Source organism: Psittacula echo, assembly GCF_963264785.1.
Source record: "Psittacula echo genome assembly, chromosome: 3".
NCBI classification, from domain to species: Eukaryota; Metazoa; Chordata; class Aves; order Psittaciformes; family Psittacidae; genus Psittacula; species Psittacula echo.
In genome coordinates, this window is record NC_137736.1 from 125,840,185 (window position 1) to 125,861,293 (window position 21,109).

Genomic DNA, 21,109 nt, shown 5'->3' on the forward strand with positions numbered 1-21,109 from the left:
AAAGGGCACTCACCACACGTACAGCAAAGGCAAAGCAGTTGGACAAACCCATTGCCAACTCATTGTGGGACATGCAGACTATTGCTTGGAGGGTGGAACAAGACTTGGTAGTCTCCAGTCTTGCTTCTTGTGGGTGTCAGGGCAAACCATCTGCTGCTAATGGACAACCGGCTCTGTGCACTGGGAATGGTGAAGGGAATGAGAGGTCCAGCACCCTGATGAACGACACAGTTCCCCACGCAGCACTGACTGTTCTCCACCCCTGCTCTTCATCAGCCTTTGCAACTCAGCACCCTGACATGCAGGCAGCATCTACCCAGATAGGTTTGTTCCACCCTGCAATGAGTGCTTGTGGGCTCCAAAGAAAGTAAAGGGCCAAACTCTGCTGGGATTCTAACTCCAGGTAAGGTTTATGTAAACTGGCTGGAAAACAGAAACTACACAGCAGAAGAATTCCTTCTTTAGAAGGCTATGAGGGGTACACAAGCCTGGAAACCCCACTGGAACCATAGAATCCCAGACTGGTTTGGATTGGAAGGGACCTTAAAGCTCCTCCAGCTCCAACCCCTGCCACAGGCAGGGACCCCTTCCACTGGAGCAGCTTGCTCCAAGCCCCTGTGTCCAACCTGGCCTTGAACACTGCCAGGGATGGGGCAGCCACAGCTTCTCTGGGCACCCTGGGCCAGCGCCTCAGCACCCTCACAGGGAAGAGCTTCTGCCTAAGAGCTCATCTAACAGCTTTTGTGACTTCCTAACACGCAGGAATCATGCGGACCCCAGGTTCTCACTTGGCTGCTTCTGGCCCTCATGGTTGGTACAAACCATGCATGGAAAAACCATTTACCATGCCTAGAACTCCATTCCATCACCCAGAGGCAACGTAGTAAAGAGTGACACAAATCAAGCTGGCATTTCAAGGGACTGCTTAAAGAAAGACATCATTAAAGTGAACTAAAATACTTGTGTCGTGATAGGTATTTATGTCCCCTAGCATCTCTTTGCACACACTCTTAAGCTCGGAGAGAAGCTCCAGAACATTCCAACATGCCAAATAGCTTCTCACGGCCTATACAGATATTTTTACTGCTTTGAATGTCAGCAAAAAAGTTAGTTAGATGCCTTAAAATATACATATATAAAGTACATTTGCTTACTCTACAGTACGCTGTCTAGTCTGAAGACAATCAACCAGCAGAAAGAGATAGAGGTGCAACCATTCAACACGCCTCGGTACAGAAGCACCCAAACTAGAGACCCAAACTCTATAGGACAGCTTTATCTAAGCCAATACACTCCATATTTAGCCTGGACATGTCCAGAAACGTCAGAGAAGAGCTCTATGATTACGATTTCAAGCTCTACCCGGAGGCAGATGACAGGAATGTTTCATCACCTCACCCTGTCTCATGATGGTCTGCAATGCAAGAGCACCGTGCAGTCATGTAGGGTCAAGCACAGCTTGTTTGTATCTTATTGCACATTGCCACATACTCGAGGCATCTTGCTGGGAGCCGAGTTTAACCACGGCTGGTGAGGTCCTGCAAAGGACATGGAGACTGAGCCCTCAAGCTCTAAAGTAATAAAGGATACCACGAACTTCTCCTGCTGTAGCTCAAGGGCCAAGCATGGAGAGCAAAAACCAGCAGAACCAGCAGCCAGAAAGATGCAGTGGCACAAACCACCCTCAGCAAAGCAAGGACTGGCCTTTTGTTTGAAAAGCATCTGGAACATCTGGGGTGTGACTTGACTCTGGGCTCATGCACTGAATTACCACCACTTGTAATCCGAGCCAGGAGGGGTGCCTTAAAGGTGTATTTGTCATATATGTCTGGAGAGCAGCCTGGAGACCATCAGAGCCAGTTCTGCCTGTGTAAAGGATGGTAGAACCAGACAACAAGTACTAATATCAGACTACTCACCATTGGTGCTCCGCGGTGACCTATGATGGCTGGCTTTGGTCCAAGAGCCTTCTTCTCCATTATGCAAGGGGATGAGATGGTGAGGGGAACGAGGTAAAGTGCAACTACAACTGCGAGGTATGCCGTGAACATCAGCATCTGAGAAGCTGAGATGGAAAGAGAGAGAAAGAACTGGTGAAAACCTTGGTCCTGACCTTCTCACACCACAGCAGTGAAGTCAATGCACCTTCAATCTTCCTCCACAGAAAAGATCTTTTTGCTCATCAAGTCCTGAGGGAGGTTTTCACTTCATTTTGTATTGGAGAAACCAGCTAAGAAAATTGGTTAAAATCATAGAGTCATAGAATCATAGAATAGTTGGGGTTGGAAAGGACCTTGAGATCATCCAGTCCCAACCCCCCTGCCACGGGCAGGGACACCTCACACTAAACCATGGCACCCAAGGCTCTGTCCAACCTGGCCTTGAACACTGCCAAGGATGGAGCATTCACAACCTCCCTGGGCAACCCATTCCAGTGCCTCAGCACCCTCTCAGTAAAGAATTTCTTCCTTAGATCCAATCTAAACTTCCCCTGTTTCAGTTTGAACCCGTTACCCCTTGTCCTGTCACTGCAGTCCCTGATGAAGAGTCCATCCCCAGCATCCTTGTAGCCCCCTTCAGACACTGGAAGCTGCTCTGAGCTCTCCACGCAGCTTCTCTTCTCCAGGCTGAACAGCCCCAACTTTCTCAGCCTGGCTCCATACAGGAGCTGCTCCAGCCCCTGCTCATCCTCGTGGCCTCCTCTGCACTTGTTCCAACAGTTCCATGTCCTTTTTATGTTGAGGACACCAGAACTGCACACAATGCTCCAAGTGAGGTCTCCCGAGAGCAGAGCAGAGGGGCAGGATCACCTCCTTCGACCTGCTGGTCACGCTCCTCTTGATGCAGCCCAGGATACGGTTGCTTTCTGGGCTGCGAGCGCACACTGCAGCCGGCTCATGTTCAGTTTCTCATCGACCAACACCCCCAAGTCCTTCTCTGCAGGGCTGCTCTGAATCTCTTCTCTGCCCAACCTGTAGCTGTGCCTGGGATTGCTCCTACCCAGGTGTAGGACCTTGCACTTGGCATGGTTAAACTTCATAAGGTTGGCATCAGCCCACCTCACAAGCGTGTCGAGGTCCCTCTGGATGGCATCCCTTCCCTCCGGCGTATCAACCGAACCACACAGCTTGGTGCCATCAGCAAACTTGCTGAGGGCGCACTCAATCCCACTGTCCACGTCACCGACAAAGATGTTGAACAAGACCGGTCCCAACACCGATCCCTGAGGGACACCACTCGTTACCGGTCTCCAGCTGAACATCGAGCCATTGACCACAACTCTTTGCGTGCGGCCATCCAGCCAGTTCTTTATCCACCGAGTGGTCCACCCATCAAATTGATGTCTCTCCAATTTAGAGACAAGGATGTCGTGTGGGACAGTGTCGAAGGCTTTGCACAAGTCCAGGGAGATGACGTCAACTGCTCTGCCCCTGTCCATCAGTTCCGTATCCCCATCATAGAAGGCCACCAAATTGGTCAGGCAGGATTTCCCCTTAGTGAAGCCATGCTGGCTGTCACCAACCACCTCCTTGTTTTTCATGTGCCTTAGCATGCCTTCCAGGAGAATCTGCTCCAAGAGTTTGCCAGGCACAGAGGTGAGACTGACTGGTCTGTAATTCCCCGGGTCATTCATTTTTCCCTTCTTGAAAATGGGGGTTATATTGCCCTTCTTCCAGTCGTCGGGAACTTCACCTGACTGCCATGATTTTTCAAATATGATGGCCAGTGGTTTAGCAACTTCATCTGCCAGCTCCTTCAGGACCCGCAGATGGATTCCATCATGGAAGGGTTCGGGTTGGAAAGGACCTTAAGATCATCCAGTTCCAAGCTCCCTCCCATGGTCCCTGCAATGTAGCCCAGAACACTGCTGATTTCCAGCCCTTTGGATGGAACAGCACCAAGCTTTGCCCTTCCTGACAGCAGAAATAGAACACCAGATAAACACACCTGTAACTAAGCCATGGCATCATGTTGGTGCATTTATCACTTGCGTTTACACCACTCGTGTCTACATTGGTGGTTCACCAACACCACCCATTTCAGGCAGGGTAGAGCCACTTTAACTGCTTCTGCATTAAGATCTGTGCCAGCAGAGCTGCTTTTAATTTGCAATAATAATTTACTGAATAAATCGGATAGTTTAAATAAATCCTTGGGTTGTGATGGTGCTGCTCTGCCCAGGGTCACCCAAAAAACTGTATTACAGCACCAGGAAATGCAGCAAAGAGGGTATCAGCTCCAGTGCTTGGGGCTAGACGAACAGCTCTGCCTCCCATCCCCAACTACCAGTGACTTCCCACAAGGTCCAAAGCCTTTGGGAATCTCTCAAAGGTGCTGACAGTGCAACAGAGACACCCTTGTACCCAACAGACGAGTGTTCCCTATAAGGAACAACAGGCACCTTTGAACTCCTGAGCTATTCGGAGTCTCTTGAAACCACAGATATTAAAGCAAAATACTTCAATTCTTATTTTAACAATTATGATTTATTTTGAAAACTCATTCAGGCTTTGGAACTTGAAGGAAAACCTCCAAAATATCCTTTAAACCAAATATTTGCAATGGGTACATGATGGAGAAGGTGGGGTTTTAAAAGGGAAGGACAGAGCAGCCCAGGTTTGGTCCTGACCACACCTGATCTGGTTTCATCCATAATGATATAATAATCCATGCTTTTTGCTTCCACCACCTAATAGCCTCATTCAAACATGCTCCTGTGAGCCAGAAAGTAACACTAGTAACTTTGGCAGCTACTCTTTCCTCCTCTGTGGAAGAGATGTCAATCAGCCAGAGAGCACTCAAGGCACTGAATGGCATCGTGCTAAGTGAGCTCATGCTGTGCCCCACACCATAAAGGCACGGTGCCCTGGAGATGTGCTCTACCAGCATCAAAACCTCCAGATGGACACAGGATGTGGTCCTGACCCAGTTCCTGCTCACCTCAAGAACACCACGCACCAACCAGGCTTTGGAAAGAGTAAACCTAATTGTCAGCAAATCTCAGCTGTGCAAAGACGCTGCTTCCTTCCATCCTGGTACCAAAATGTAGGGATTAAACAGCTCACAGAAACATGAAATAGTTTGGGTTGGAAGGAACCTTAAAGCTCATCCAGTTCCAGCCTTCTTGCCATGGGCAGGGACACCTTCCAATAGAGCAGCTTGCTCCAAGCCCCATCCAACCTGGCTCAGATTCAGTCTAAAGGCAAGCACCATGTGAAATGCATGAGCTTCCAAAAATCGTGATCACTGGACTGCACCCACAAGGAGAGGATGCCCCAGCATAGGTCATGTTAAAATGACCAAGCTGGACAGGGCCTTGATGCAAGCTGCTCTAGTGGAAGGTGTCCCTGTCCGTGGCAGGGGTTGGAGCTGGAGGAGCTTTAAGGTCCCTTCAACCCAAACCAGCCTGGGATTGTATGATTAAAATGGAGCTGAAGACTCACCCAGCCACACATATGTGACAACTGAGACCATCCACAGAAAACCCCACAGAATGAAATACATGCATGAAATACAAGCAACATACATACAATTTGATGGTCTGTATGGTCAAAGCTCTCTTGGTGACCACCAAGCAAGCAGGGCAGATAAATCTCTCACTCTCTACAACATGACAACCCCAACATTTAGATACAAGCCTTCCTTCCCCACTCCTCCTGCTCCTAGTGATCATTCCAACCTAGTTTGGGCTCCTAGAAAAGCAGGTTTCTCACACTCACATTTGCTACTCAAGGCTTCAAGCGCTGCTTTGAGTATAATGTTTTCTATTTGACCTTAGAAGCAAGCTTTTGAAAACAAGGTACTATCATAGAATGGTTTGGGCTGCAAAGGACCTTAAGATCATCCAGTTCCAACCCCCCTGCCATGGGCAGGGACACCTCACACTAAACCATGGCACCCAAGGCTCTGTCCAACCTGGCCTTGAACACTGCCAGGGATGGAGCATTCACAGCTTCCTTGGGCAACCCATTCCAGTGCATACTATCTTTGAAAAGACTTTTAAAGCATCTGTTCTCCAGGCTCGGAATAAAGTAGCATAGGGAGAATGAACATAAATTAAAAGAAATAGAGGAATTTGCTCAGAAAAGAAGATGGTTGCTCATGACTGTCACATGCCTCAAAGAAATAAGACTTGATGCAAGAACAGACTTGCACCAATGCAGCCGCACCAGCTATTTCCAGAGGATTGCTATTAGTGAATGCAATCGTATTTTCCCATTACAAGTGACTGTGGGTTCTCAGAGAGATTTCAGTTCTTCTCCACTTTTAACACCAGCACATCAACTGTACCTGCACCAAAAAGCCTGTGAACTCCTCCAGGTAAGAGGCGCTTCACAAGTAAAATGACCCCAAAATGACTTCAAGATCAAATGGTTTCCTTAAAAACCAAAACCCACAAAGCCAGGAGCAGAAGAAGAGAAGGGAAACAGCTTCCTGGCTTAGTTAAAAAGCCGAAGGAATTCAGAAGGAGCACATGCAATCTCTGCTGTAGGCATAACCACAAATCCTCCCTCAACTGGCAGCCTAATTCCATGCTAGGCCATACTTAAGAAGAACTGGGTACAACTTTATTGGCATATTTATAAATCAAGGCAGAGCAATTCTTGCTTAAAAGGTCTCTCTGGCGAGCAAAATCTTTCCATCTTCAGACACCGTTTCCTCATTCTTCACTCCCACTTCTTGGAAGTCTCTTGCAAGTGCTGCCAAATCCTTCCAGGGCTTGTTTTTTTACTGGGGGTTAAATACCCATTCAAATGTATTGTTCCGGAGCTGGCACGAATGTCTGGGAAGATCCATGTATGCCCTGAAGAAAAACACTTCTGAGGGCACAGGGATCAAGTTATTTCACATGAAAACCTGGAGAAGCTCAGGCCTGGGAGAGCCCCTGGCAATGGGGTGGGACACGGGAGATGCACAGAAGAGCTTCAGTGGAGAGAACCGTGACCTTCACAGCTCTTCTCCCTTAGACCTTTGACCATGTCTTTATATTCATTTAAGGAAGCACCTAACCATCACAGGACCAGATCTCCACTGAGCCCTCTGGGTGCTACTGTACCACAAAGCAACAAGTCCATTAAGACTTTCAAAAGCCAGAAATGCAGATGAACAAGAAGCCAGGGGAAGGAAGAGGTGCTTATGAGATAGAGAGAATACTGCATGTTAGCTGCAGAGGGTGCATTTATGTTTTCTAAAGCAGACTGATAGAAATCTTAATGCTTTTATTCACTTCATCATTTAAAATAGCCCTTTTGTCTCGAGCCCAGGTGTGCTTCTGACTACAAACTGACAGCCATGGGATGCGGGTGCATTCCAAGGAAGTTGTGAGTGCTCCATCCCAGGTTGGACGGAGCTTGGAGCAAGCTGTTCTAGTGGAAGGTGTCCCTGTCCATGGCAGGGGGTTGGAACTGGAGGAGCTTTAAGGTCCCTTCAACCCAACCCATTCCATGATCCCATTCCCAGACCAGAGGCACCACTCCAGTTTCACACAGATTACTCTAGCAGAGCATCCACCTCCCCATCGTGGCTGAGGTGGAGGATGCTGAGCCATGGGAAGGAACCAGTGCTGCCTCCAGTGAGAGGACCCAATGCCCCACCAGCCACCCACCAGCTGCTGACCACCATGCAAGGACACGAATGGTACTCACTGGCTTTCTCTGTGCGTGCAAACTGCCCCGCTATCAACCATGACAGGGCTGTGACTGCTGCAAGTGCTCCTATATGCAAGAAAGGGGCTGTGGCCTGCAGGACACAAGAACAGGAGAGAAAACAAAGGTATTACAAACACACCACCACCTTGGAAATCCACTGATCTCTCAGGCTCCATAGGGCATCAGACACCATAGGGCATCCAGACGTTTCCAGTTGGATGTCGCACCATTCCTACATTAGGCTCCTGCATCTGCTTTGGATATCTCTTCTTCCAAATCCTACCTTTGCCTTTGGTACGCAAGCCTCTAAGAATCGTAGAATGGTTTGGGTTGGAAGGGACTTTCAAAGCTCACAAGTCCAACCCCCATGCAATAAGCAGAGATATCTTCATCTAGAACAGGTTGCCCAGAAGTCAGAGCAGGAATAGACATGGAGCTGTTGGAGTGAGTTCAAAGGAGACCACAGAGATGCTGCGAGGGCTGGAGCAGCTCTGCTCTGGAGCCAGGCTGAGAGAGCTGGGCTGGGTCAGTAACAAAGATCTTAGGAAGATCTTGGAGCAAGCTGCTCTAGTGGAAGGTGCCCCTGCCCATGGCAGGGGGTTGGAACTGGATGAGCTTTATGGCCCCTTCAACCCGAACCATTCTATGAACACACTATATTGTGTATCATCACATTGTATCACCATGAGAGAAAGCTTGAGAAGCATCCTCTGAGTCACGCTTCTGTTCTCCAATTGTCTGCCTAAATCTTAAACTCAAAACAACAACAAAAACCAACCAAGAAAGGGAAGCACTTCTCAGAAGCATTAGTCACTCGTGTCAGTGCTGTCCTTCCCCACCCCACAGGACACAGCAGTTGCGTTCATTTTTAGATCTATATAAACTTATGTGCAATGTGAAAACAAACCCAGAGTACTCCTCCCACGAGCCTGGGATGAGCATAATGCTCCAGGCTGGACACCAACACCCCGAGCACTGCTAGCCAAAACAAGGGGAGGAATTGCCCTCTCCCTCTAGCAGCTATGAGTCACACTCAGTATTTTCCACGTCAAAGCCTGCAGCCAAGCCTGGTTTGAGTTTATGAGCCCAGGAGATGGAGACAAAGTAATAGTGGCCTTGAGGACTCCATGCGAGTCCTCCTGCCGCTTTTCTCATTGCCAAGACTTCAGTATTGGAGGTGACAAACATCAAGACAGGGTTTTATACAGTAGAAAGCTGCATGTGGCCTCTTTCTCCACTTAGAGAAGCATCCTTGCAGATAACTTACTTGCAGTGAAATAAATACCATCTCCCATTCGTCATCCCAGAGCTGTGCTATCGATGACATGGTCACCACGGTAGTTATCAAGGTTGTCACCAGGCCAATCTGCAACAAATGAGAGTATTTACACATCCTGTAGCCTATTGTTATCATCTAATAATAAAAATAAATCTAATAGTAAAATAAAATCTAATAATAAAATAAAATGTAATAATAAAAGGTCTAAACCCAACCATCCTTAAGACCCACAAGGAAAGAGGTCAAGCTTGTGTGCTGTCCCAGCACAACCTCCCCTTTTCCACCACTGGAGATACTACACTGGGCTGAACAGTCAAAGGAGGACACAGTTCATGGATGATCCCTTACTCTGGCCAGTAGTATGGAAAGATCAGGTGATTTCCTTTGTCAACGAGCTGGATCAAAACCAGCTTAAATAGAGATTGGGTTCTGCTGGGCAACTTTGTGAGGTGGTCACGGACTCTCTTGCCCCTGCTACAACAGTCCTTGATGGACCAGTGCTATGGGAGGTTGGTGGACTTTGCTCAGCTTGACTGCCCAATACTTCTGTTCAAACAAAGCTTGAACACACCCAACACAACGAACACTGCACATCAGTAAAGGGGGAGCATATGCGTTAAGCAAGGCTGTGCATCTCCATCACTAAACAATCATCTAGAGATGGTTCAAGCAGAACTCTGTGCATGGATGTGCCTTCACCTGCATCTGTGCAGACAGCATCCAAGCCATGTTGACAGAGGAGTTACAACAGGTATTATGGCTTAAGAAGAGGTGATGGATGAGACAGTGGCTGAACTGAGATGGTAAACCCAGTCCATCAGCCTCCTTCTCCCAGCCTCCCTCTCCTTCCACATGGAAGCACTCAGAGCCTGAGCAAAGCAGTCAAAACCAAAATGTCATCTTCATTTTGAAGGTAAAAAGTTCAAGCTGTCAAGAGCTGCCATTGAAATAACTCCAGCTGTAAAGACCCCAAATCTGGGCTGCCTATCAAGAAAGAGTTCACCGTCTGGTATCTCAGCCTTTGCTGTTTGTTCCACATGCTTGGTGGATTCAAAGGATGCTGCTGCTCTATGCCTCTGTCTCATGTAGTGCCTAGATCTCAAATCTGTGGGGGAGACTTGGGCAGAACAGGCTGACTGACACATAGCAATGAACTGATCAGCTAGGATGCACAGGACAACTCTACATCAATTTCAGATCGGGTTAGTACCTTTGGCAAGCAAATAAACCCCCCCCCCCCATCCCCAACATTTACAGAAATCACTTTTGTACATGACAATAGGAATTCTCTTTCTAGTTTAACATCAATTCATACCTGCTGTTCCTTTCCTAAATGCCCATATCTGAAGGGGGGGCTGTAGGGATGCTGGGGATGGACTATTCATTACAGACTATAGTGATAGGACAAGGGGTAAAGGGTTCAAACTGAAACAGGGGAAGTTTAGATTGGATCTAAGGAAGAAATTCTTTACTGTGAGGGTGGTGAGGCACTGGAATGGGTTGCCCAGGGAGGTTGTGAATGCTCCATCCCTGGCGGTGTTCAAGGCCAGGTTGGACAGAGCCTTGGGTGCCATGGTTTAGTGTGAGGTGTCCCTGCCCATGGCAGAGGGGTTGGAACTGGATGATCTTAAGGTCCTTTCCAACCCTAACTATTCTATGATTCTATGATTCAAACCATCTTCTTACCCTATTCTTTCCCTCTACTCATGAGATTCCCCCCCCGCAATCCTGATCCAGCTCTGAGGCAACAGCTCAAAAGGGATGTGGAGCTGTTGGAGTGAATCCAGAGGCGGTCACGGAGATGCCAGATCATACGCATCAGCACACAACCTGTATTGAATCTACTTTTGGTCCATTTTATGTACCCCCCAAAGCTGAACTCCAAATTCAGCAGCAACAGAAGACTTTGCCTACCAGATTTCTTCAGTACAGTCCTAATTCCCCTTGATATCACTGCCCTGTGAGGCACAGAGGTGTCAGGACAGAAGTGTCTCCATTCCATCATTTCCTCCTCCCATCAGCTCCTATTTATTACTTCTTATTTTTGCTCATGCTTCTCCACCTTGGTTTACAATCCTCAGCTCTTTTTTGCAGGATCACAGGAGAAAACTGGGAGGAATCGTGTGGTTTGCACATATCAGCCTTTCCCCACAGGCTTTATTCTATATTTGACGGTAATTCAGCACGGTTGCAGGGAAGAATATTAACTTACTCCAGTTTCTCATCTCAACGTCCTTAGAAAGCAGAGGGAAGTGTGGGGAAGGGAAGAGGGAGCTGTGATGAAAGTGGACTTATTTGGAAGAAGGGAAGGAAAGGTGGGTTTCTGTAGGCAAGAACTAACTGATCTCCACCAACACATTGCTCTTCGGGACTTACTCATCCAAACCCACCCACCACCTGGAGCGTGTCTGAAAAATACCACTTCTCCCAATGAGGAAACATATGTTAGGCTCAAGAACCAGCAATTTCTTCTCCAGACAGTCCCTGCTCCCTCTTTGCATCCCCTCCTCCTGAGGAAGCATAATTCCTATTGTTCCTAGGCAAAAGAAAGGAGAGGGTGGGGATGACTGTGCTCTCCCTGTGCCCGTGTACCGGATAGAGCTGGTACATCTGTTCAGGCTCTGATCCTGCAAGACCTTGTCACGTGCAGAACAAGCAGTTTCAGGAGGAGCTGTGTAATCAGCACATTCAGGACTGGTCCCTTAATTACCTCTTATAGCAGATTGCCAGTTACAATGGAATGCTGCCAAGCTGTTTTCTTTGGCACTGTGTCTCCCTGCAGCTTGCTACATACCCTTCCTCTCCCCTTCTGTGCTCCTAACACCAGATCTGCGTCATAGAATGGTTTGGGTTGGAAAGGACCTTAAGATCATCCAGTTCCAACCCCCTGCCGTGGGCAGGGACACCTCACAGCAATGTTTTTCAAGCTGCCTTACACACAAATCAGGACCTCCTTGGGTTCCACCAAACCACAACCTGCACGTTGTATATCCCCAGTTTCAACACCTACTTCTTCTCCCAAGGCTTTTCCACTCAGTTCCTCCAAGCACATCCTCAACAGCTCCACATCTGCTCAGCCCCTCATCCAAGGCTGGGTTCAGAACAGAAAGGGGCACCAGAGAGGTTCGTAATGGAGAACCACACTGAGCTGAGACTAAGGTCAGGCTGACCTAATGACTCAGTGTGCATCCATCTCCAAAAGCAGCCCTCTGTCTGTCAGCAGGGACCCCAAAGCACTTCACCAAAGTCTTTGTCCCCAGGCTTTGAGTGATCCAACTGCGCAATTTGCTCTGAGATGAGGACACATGCACCAAAGACATCTACAATACATGCTCTTCCCAAAAAGACCATGTCAGCGAGTGCCACATACTCCTGAGACTCCTGTTTTATAGAGCTCCCGCTCACTTCCAAGCTGAGAAGAGCCCATTTACCTTGTGAAGCCAGTGCAGGTTCATTTGCTGTCCCACAGCTATGTGACATAGTGCTAGTATCTGGGAGGAAGAAAGCAAGAGTCACACATAGGCACATCACAACCTTTAAGGGTTTGAGCATGCAGGAACATATCACCATCCATAAACGTAACCAAACAGGCCAGGACAGAAAGCAGGGCTGGCATGAGGATGGTCCAGGAGACACCACCTGGCTTAGTTGTACAAACAGATCCTCTCCAAAGCCAAGGATGTGGAGGGAAAGACTTAGACCTCCAAAAGGTAGGGATTTGGGATGCTGGTCCATGGGTCCACAGCTCTTGGCACTGCAGGGAACAGTGCCTGCATGGGGCCAGGTACCAGCATGGTACTTGAATGGACATCACCTTGAAGATCAGTGCCTACACAGGGCCAGGTACCAGGATGCTACCTGAATGGACATCACCTTGGAGGTCCCAGCACCCTCTGGACACTGGAATGAGGGGAAACAACTTGCACTTGTGACTGGCAGACACCAGAGTGGAAACTGGACCATACTAAGGGGAACAAGAGCTGTATTTCCCCTCAGCCCAACTGTACCACTGGTATCAGGGTCTCTGTCTTTGCTCCTGATCATCTGAGGTCAAGGTGTGTATTTTTCACTTTCCACTGATTTTAGGCAACTTAAGGCAAAGAGAGGAGGAGAAATCACTTCTGAAAGGAAAACTGCTCAAGTTGGAGTTGGACTGAGAAGTTCATGTGCCTTTAACAACAAGGACCCAGTTCTCTAGGAAATGACATTTCCTTCTACTCACCAGTAACACTGTAATGTAAGTAAAGCCAGCAGCAGTTGTCACAAGTATTGGAATGGACCAGTCACTCCAATATCCCATTCGGTTATATAAAAACCTGGAAGAGAAGTGTGAAGGACACGTTAAGAAGAGATTCAACACCACAGCAACTTCACTGGGATCAGGTAAACCGTTAGAAAATGGGTCTTTCTGTTCCCACTCTACAGAGGAGAAATAGGCAGCAAAGAGTTTAAGTCACTCTGAAATAAAAGCCAGGCTTTGTGCTTCGATTCCTCATGGTAAATGAACCCTGCAAAGAGGAATTGGACAAATCTGTCAAAACACAGCAACAAGGATAGGTTGGTAAAAGGAAAAACCACCATAAAACAACAATAAAACCCCCATATGGAATCAGGGCTTGAGTTTACCCACAAATATTCCCTACAAACAAGAGGAAAACTAACCCCGTGCATGGCCTAAACAATAGATCCAACACTGTCCCGCGTGCTTTCAGACTAATAAATACAATACAGAGATGGTGGCAAGGGCAGGGGAGGAAAGTTAATATTGCTGTGCAAAGCTGTGCTGTATCCTCAAGGTGAAAACTCCTCGTAGAGGGACGACGTGATCGAAGAAATTGGTCCTCTTGGACTTACTGCAGATGGTGTTTGTTATTGCAGTGGACTGTAGAGAAGGACGAATCCTGCACGAGTGGAGTGTCAGGAGTTGAGATCAGGACTTCTCAAAGGGGGCTGGTTGGAGGAAATGCATCTTTTTCATAGAATCAACCAGGTTGGGAAAGCCCTTTAAGCTCATCCAGTCCAACCATTGCCAGCACTGCCAAGGCCACCACTGCCCCATGGCACTGAGGCCTCGTCTCCACGGGGTGTGAACCCTTGCAGGGACGGTGCCTGCAGCCCTGCCCTGGGCAGCCTGTTCCAATGCCTGAGCACCCTCTGGGGCAGGAATTGTTCCTCAGCTCCATCTAAACCTGCCCTGGTGCAGCTTGAGGCCGGTTCCTCTTGTCCCATCCCTTGTTCCTTGGGAGCAGAGCCCAGCCCCTCCTGGCTCCATCCTCCTCTCAGGCACTTGTAGAGAGGTCACATCTTCAATTGACCAGAGGGTTCATCTGCCCAGCTTGAAGGATGCATGTGGGGGTTTCTGGCTCAGTGGGTTCCCTTCTCTTGGTCCTTGTGTTTACCTTAAAGCTTTATGGACCATTCAATGGCTTTGTGGTCCAACCTTGGCAAGAGGTAGCAGCCGTGTCCTGATACACTGGAGAGTCAGAGCAGGAACTTAGGCAGAGTTAAAGCAATACCAAAGCATAGATGACATCCTACAGCATGTACCCCCAAAACAGCTTCTTTGGCTCCTCTAGGCCATCCCTCCCCAGTGAATTCCCCAGTTTCCCTGCACACATGTAAGAACAGTTGCCACCTCGAAGCTTAGCAGCAGAAAACCATAGAAGCCAAATGCTTTTCCTATAGCTTAGTGGTCACAGCACTGCTCTAGGAACAGAGAAACCCACGTTCACTCCCCACCTTAGCTTTTGGGATCGCAGGGCTCTTCCCCTACCACCTCTCCAACTCACGGGTAAAGAAATAGGCTTCATCCTCCTGCTGAAGGTGGTTTTTCTTCCCTCCTCTCCTCTATTTATCCTCCCCACTCTCAGTTACGAGGTTTCCCAACCCTATATTCAGAAGGCAGATTCAGCTCAGCATCCCGCCTCTCATCATCTCCTTGAAGCCAATGGGCAGTAAAAGCTTTACGAACAGGAGCACCATGTATCACAGCAGCAACACTGTCCTTTGTGCCTAGCATTGGGTCTCAAATGTCAAATCTGCATTCAAATAGCAATAGGCTTCCCACTAAAACTATTCTGGAGTTGGATTAGAAAGACGTTAAAGCACATTACAGCAAAGCCACAGCAAGATGCAAGACAGGCTCCATCAACTACCTTCCCTGGCCAGAAATGCAGAAGGACACCCAGGCCCCATCACACCAGGGAAGAGGCAGCCAAACCCAAGATCCTTTATTGCAACTTCTAAGAGTTCAAACCTGATCTGGATTAAACTTTTTCCACTGGATTTTTAGAGAAAACATCACTGGGTTGATTTGGATTGGGGTTAACTTCATCTCCATGGTAACCCTCTGGTACAGCAAGGACAGGATGGTTACAGGGTGGATGACACAGAAGGACTGGTTTGGGTTGAAGGGACCTTAAAGCTCATCCAGTCCCAACCCCTGCCACGGGCAGGGACCTCTTCCACTGGAGCAGCTTGCTCCAAGCCCCTGTGTCCAACCTGGCCTTGAACACTGCCAGGGATGGGGCAGCCACAGCTTCTCTGGGCACCCTGGGCCAGCGCCTCAGCACCCTCACAGTAAAAGTGGGGCTCAAGTCCCACTGGCCTTCCTCAATCCCACTCATCAGCTCATCCAATGAACAGAGCAAGGTGAGCACCGAGGGTTCTCATTGCCTTTCTTTAGTTACAACAGACTAAATGCTGAGTGTGAGCATACTGAAGACTCAACCTCCACCCCACTACTCAAATCCAGCATCATTCATCAGCCACAGACACTGGCCTGGCAACTGCTCCATCTATTCTGTCCAGGAGTAACGCTCTCACATAGCATCTGCAGAGCAAATCCTTGCACCTAAACATGGCCATCGTCCAGGTTCTGCTTAGGGGCTCAAAGAGGCATAACAAAAGGGATCTGGAGGGATTCAGATGTGCTATAACCAAAAAAGAGAGAAGAAAGAGAAGAGGGCTCCTCTGAAGTCTTTCCTTATGACACCACTAAAAGCTTCCTTAGCTCAGCTTCAGTACATGTAAGCTTTTGCTCTGATGTCCCTTCAAGTGGTCCTCTGACGTGTCAGGTCTTCACTTAATGTGCAAATGATTGCTTTACAATGCTGTTTCCACGGCAGTTATGAAGCACATGAGCCTTCCCCATGACTAAGGAACAAGGTATTTGCTACACAGACTTGTAGTTGTAGTCTTGCTCCAGAGGGAACACAGCCAGGTTCCCAAATGCAGCGCCTCCCACATCCTCCATTAACCAATGCTGAGCTTCCTGTTGCAGTACATCACTTGCACACTGGAGAGCTGACGTATAATGCAATTAAATGTAGACATCAAAAAGGTGAAGCAATGAATTAAAAAAAGAAGATATTTACCTAAATTTCAGAGCCACAAGAACCTCTTTGCATCTTCAGCTTCACAGGGAAAGGTTAAAGCCTGCAGCAATACATGCCAGGCTATAATTTTCCTTGTCTTTCTAAAGCCCATTTCAATCGCAGAATATTCCCTTAAGTCTTTACAAGTTGGAAGGCCAAAGCTCCATCTTTATGTAGGCAAATCCTATCGCTGCCACAGTTTAATTAGGTCATGGATGAGCTTTAAGGTCCCTTCAACCCAACCAGTCTGGGATTCTGTGATTTCAAAGCCCAAACACCTCCTGCATCCAGAGCAGACCTGCACATCTCCTGCTTTTCCGGCATGAGTATTTGGGAACCCAAACCTTTGCACTGCTGCAGCTGCAATGCCCATTCACAGCATTCCCACAGCTTTGCTTCAACCCTGCATGATTTTATTTAGCCCTCTCTCAACTTTAAGCTCAGACAGATTTGGCTTTGTACTGGAGTGGACTAGAAGCATTCACATCTGTACTGCCGGTATAAACTGGGAGAGAAAGGAGGTCCAAAATACCCTTTAAAAGAAGGGTTTTTTCCTTCTAGTGTTACAAATAACCAAGAGTAATGGTGATGGGGTTTCAGTTCTAAGAGTGTGGGACTGAGCAAAGAGGAAAACCACACTCCTAGGAGGAGACAGCTCATGTCATTGAGTTGGTGAACATTGAGTTGGTGAGCACCCTCCCTCCCACAACGTCATCATCTAAAGCATGTGATGTATTTAAGGGATCCACTACCCACTGCGGTGTAAACCACAGTTTACATGTTATCATCCACAAGAGGATCATGTCAAGGCAGTCAAGTTAGAAGAGAGCCCAAGGTACTGTCAAACGTTTTAAGATGCTGCTGAGACAGTGAAAGGGAGCATTGTGTGCAGTTCTGGTGTCCTCAACATAAAAAGGACATGGAGCTGTTGGAGCAAGTCCAGAGGAGGCCACGAGGATGAGCAGGGGCTGGAGCACCTCCTGTATGGAGCCAGGCTGAGAAAGTTGGGGCTGTTGAGCCTGGAGAAGAGAAGCTGCGTGGAGAGCTCAGAGCAGCTTCCAGTGTCTGAAGGAGGCCTATAAGGAAGCTGGGGATGGACTCTTCATCAGGGACTGTAGTGACAGGACAAGGGGTAACGGGTTCAAACTGAAACAGGGGAAGTTTAGATTGGATCTAAGGAAGAAATTCTTTACTGTGAGGGTGCTGAGGCACTGGAATGGGTTGCCCAGGGAAGCTGTGAATGCTCCATCCCTGGCAGTGTTCAAGGCCAGGTTGGACAGAGCCTTGGGTGCCATGGTTTAGTGTGAGGTGTCCCTGCCCATGGCAGGGGGTTGGAACTGGATGATCTCAAGGTCCTTTCCAACTCAAACCATTCTATGATTCTATGATCATTTCCAGCACTGGAGGGAGCTGGTAACACCCGAACTCCCCGGCACATCCCTCTGGAAAGCTCATTTTCAGCTCCTTCCAACGTTGCCAAGTTTTCCACACCCATGTCTGCTTCAGGCTGAGCTTTTGTCATTTATATTCTGCAGAAAGCTGCAGCCAAAGTGCTCAGGCACAGAAACAAACAAACTGAACACAACCAAATGCTTCTACGTGATTCCAGCCCTAACTTTGGTTTCTTATGGGAGAACACCTACCCCAAACTCCATTAAGGGCACGCAATGGAGACATGAGGACACATTACATCTATCTGTGAAAGCAGGCAATAGGAAACACACATTACACCTATACAGTTCTGGTGTCCTCAACATAAGAAGGACATGGAGCTGTTGGAACAAGCCCAGAGGCGACAAGGACAATCCGGGGCTGGAGCACCTCCCGTATGGAGCCAGGCTGAGAACATTGAGGCTGTTTGGCCTGGGGAACAGAAGCTGCGTGGAGACCTCAGAGGAGCTTCCAGTGTCTGAAGGGGGCTACAAGGATGCTGGGGAGGGACTCTTCATCAGGGACTGTAGTGACAGGACAAGGGGTAACGGGTTCAAACTGAAACAGGGGAAGTTCAGGTTGGAGATAAGGAAGAAATTCTTTACTGTGAGGGTGCTGAGGCACTGGCCCAGGGTGCCCAGAGAAGCTGTGGCTGCCCCATCCCTGGCAGTGTTCAAGGCCAGGTTGGACACAGGGGCTTGGAGCAAGCTGCTCCAGTGGAAGGGGTCCCTGCCCGTGGCAGGGGTTGGAGCTGGAGGAGCTTTAAGCTCCCTTCAAACCCAAACCATTCTATGATTCTATCAGTGAAGATAAGCAATAGACACTCTCCTGCAAACTCACTTCTTACCTCACTTTCCCTTACTGTCATTAACACCTCCATCTGAAGGACTCAGATGTATCCAAGGCAATGTCAAACAACTCTTAAAGGAATCTGATGGCAGCCGAAATTGTTAAGGGCTCGCTCCTCTGCAACGGGGTAGCTCTACTCACCAGTTGATTTCATTGTAGTCATTGTGAACTTCCCACCAGAAGTAGAACCAAACCAGGGTCAGGAAGAAGGATGAGGTGAGGATGAGGAACCAGAGCCGCTCCCACTGTGGATAGAAAGAGAGGTCAGCATTAATACTGGCCCATTTCAGGGCCAGTGCCCCCATATTGTCCAACATTCCATCTAGAAGCTGTGGAGGTTGGATGGAGTTAACTAGGTATTTCCAAGGGTGGATTTGGGACCTTTTTTCCCTGGGGGAGGTGGAGATGCCACTCCGGTCCCCAGCCCTGGGCAGAGAGGTCCTTTATGTAGAACCATGTTGCATAGCGCTGGTTCACCATTTCTCCAGCTCTTTAGGCACTTGGAATGAGGGAACATTTCGGATACAGAGCTGGGTTTTTTGCTTGTTTGGGTTTGGGGTATTTTATAGGCAATTGTTGAATTAACTTTTCCATTCACATGTGAGAGGTGCACCTTGACATCTTACTCTCAGCCTAAATGACTGAGTAGTTATCAAATGGCAAAGTCTACACAGCAGGTTATGGATGCTGCTACTACACACATATATAAACCCTTCCTTACTCCTTCCCTAGGGCACTCAGATCCTGCAAAGCCAACCACCCATCCACAACACTTACTCATTCCCACCACCACCACATATACAAGTGTTTTCCAGGAGAGACCACACCAGCACTGGTTAATGGAGATTTACACCACCATTCAGCTTTGATGAACGTTCCAAATAATACTCTACACACACACATAGAGGAAAAAACAATAAACCCCTAAACCATGTGGTCAGTGTCCTAACCCAAAAGCACGAGTGAAATCCCAAAACACAAGGACATCCATGAAGAGAACAGCGCTGCAAACGGTCCCTAACCAGCCCCATTGCCACGTTCTACTGGCTGGTTTTACTCTGCAGGCATTCAATAGTCCACACATGTCTCTGTTTCCAACCAGCATCCAGTCTGATTGGAACAAACCACTGAAACACATTCTTTACGGAAAATATGAAGCTTCTCTTCCCAGAATGAACAAGAAGGGATGAAAACTGACAAAGTGAATGAGTAACTCCACTACTATAATTTCCTTCCAGGCCCTGAGCACAGCATTAATCTCTTCTGAAAATGCCCTTTTCTCTACTCTCATGGCTTTTCAGTTATGCAGAACAACGTAACCAACACAAACATTGCTTTGGTGATATATGAAATACTACTAGTCTTTGCTTTCCTTTTCCATCTTAAGGGCTGAAGCTATTTACTTAACTGTATATTGACTGTTTTCCATCATGCATCACCCTGGATACCTATCTTGTGATACAGCTCTTCCTTGGATGCTCTGTTTTATAAGAAGTGCCAAGAGAAAAAAGAAAGCAATAAAAAGGCTTGGAATTATTTCCGTTTTGCTGTGCCAAAAGTGATGTTTTCTGCTAGAAATTCCCAGTTCTTGGCTGGGGTTGTGGTTAAAACATCTTTTTCAACTCAGCTCAAGTTTATAAGCCAACTTCTATCAAACCTCCGTACCAGCTCCATCCCATGAGGGTCTTCGTGTTCCAGATAAATGGGAAAAAAGGGACCAGAAAGAGGTAAAATGGGAACTGTACAGGGCAACTACTGAGTGCATCCAAAACCACATGGCCAAACTGCTCTGCCATACTTGCAAAAAGTACACTCTCTCCACCTTATCCATAGATCTGCACCTATGCACACAAGTGACCAGCAGATGAGAGGAGGTGATTCTACCCCTCTACTCTGCTCTGGTGAGACCCCACTTGCAGCACTGTGTGCAGTTCTGGGGTGCCCAACATAAAAAGGACATGGAGCTGCTGGAACAAGTCCAGAGGAGGCCACGAGGATGAGCAGGGGCTGGAGCAGCTCCCGTATGGAGCCAGGCTGAGAACATTGGGGCTGTTGAGCCTGGAGAAGAGAAGCTGCGTGGAGAGCTCAGAGCAGCTTCCAGTGTCTGAAGGGGGCTACAGGGATGCTGGAGAGGGACTCTTCATCAGGGACTGGAGCGATAGGACAAGGGGTGATGGGTTCAAACTGAAACAGGGGAAGTTCAGGTTAGATGTAAGGGTGAAGCTCTTCCCTGTGAGGGTGCTGAGGCGCTGGCCCAGGGTGCCCAGAGAAGCTGTGGCTGCCCCATCCCTGGCAGTGTTCAAGGCCAGGTTGGACACAGGGGCTTGGGGCAAGCTGCTCCAGTGGAAGGTGTCCCTGCCTGTGGCAGGGGTTGGAGCTGGAGGAGCTTTAAGGCCCCTTCAAACCCAAACCAATCTGGGATGTTACGATTCTGTAAGTGACCTCCTGGAAGGAAAGCACTGTGGTTGGAATGTGGAGTTGCCCCCAGAACACCCCACCTTTGGTAGCAGGATGCCATCTACAGC

General features: G+C 48.2%; 1 protein-coding gene across 1 annotated transcript in view; it reads right to left on the reverse strand.

The window, feature by feature from the left end:
- The window catches only part of GDPD5 (glycerophosphodiester phosphodiesterase domain containing 5), a gene marked incomplete at its 3' end in the record, with an annotated part of 116,627 nt that overhangs the window by 30,217 nt on the left and 65,301 nt on the right, over positions 1-21,109 (reverse strand). The window contains exons 2-7 of the mRNA XM_080612895.1: positions 18,726-18,829; positions 13,151-13,244; positions 12,360-12,419; positions 8,917-9,015; positions 7,647-7,740; positions 1,920-2,065 (exon numbers count right to left, since the gene is read on the reverse strand). Of these exons, the coding sequence (XP_080469021.1) occupies positions 1,920-2,065; positions 7,647-7,740; positions 8,917-9,015; positions 12,360-12,419; positions 13,151-13,244; positions 18,726-18,829 (597 nt within the window). The remainder of the gene's footprint in view (positions 1-1,919; positions 2,066-7,646; positions 7,741-8,916; positions 9,016-12,359; positions 12,420-13,150; positions 13,245-18,725; positions 18,830-21,109) is intronic.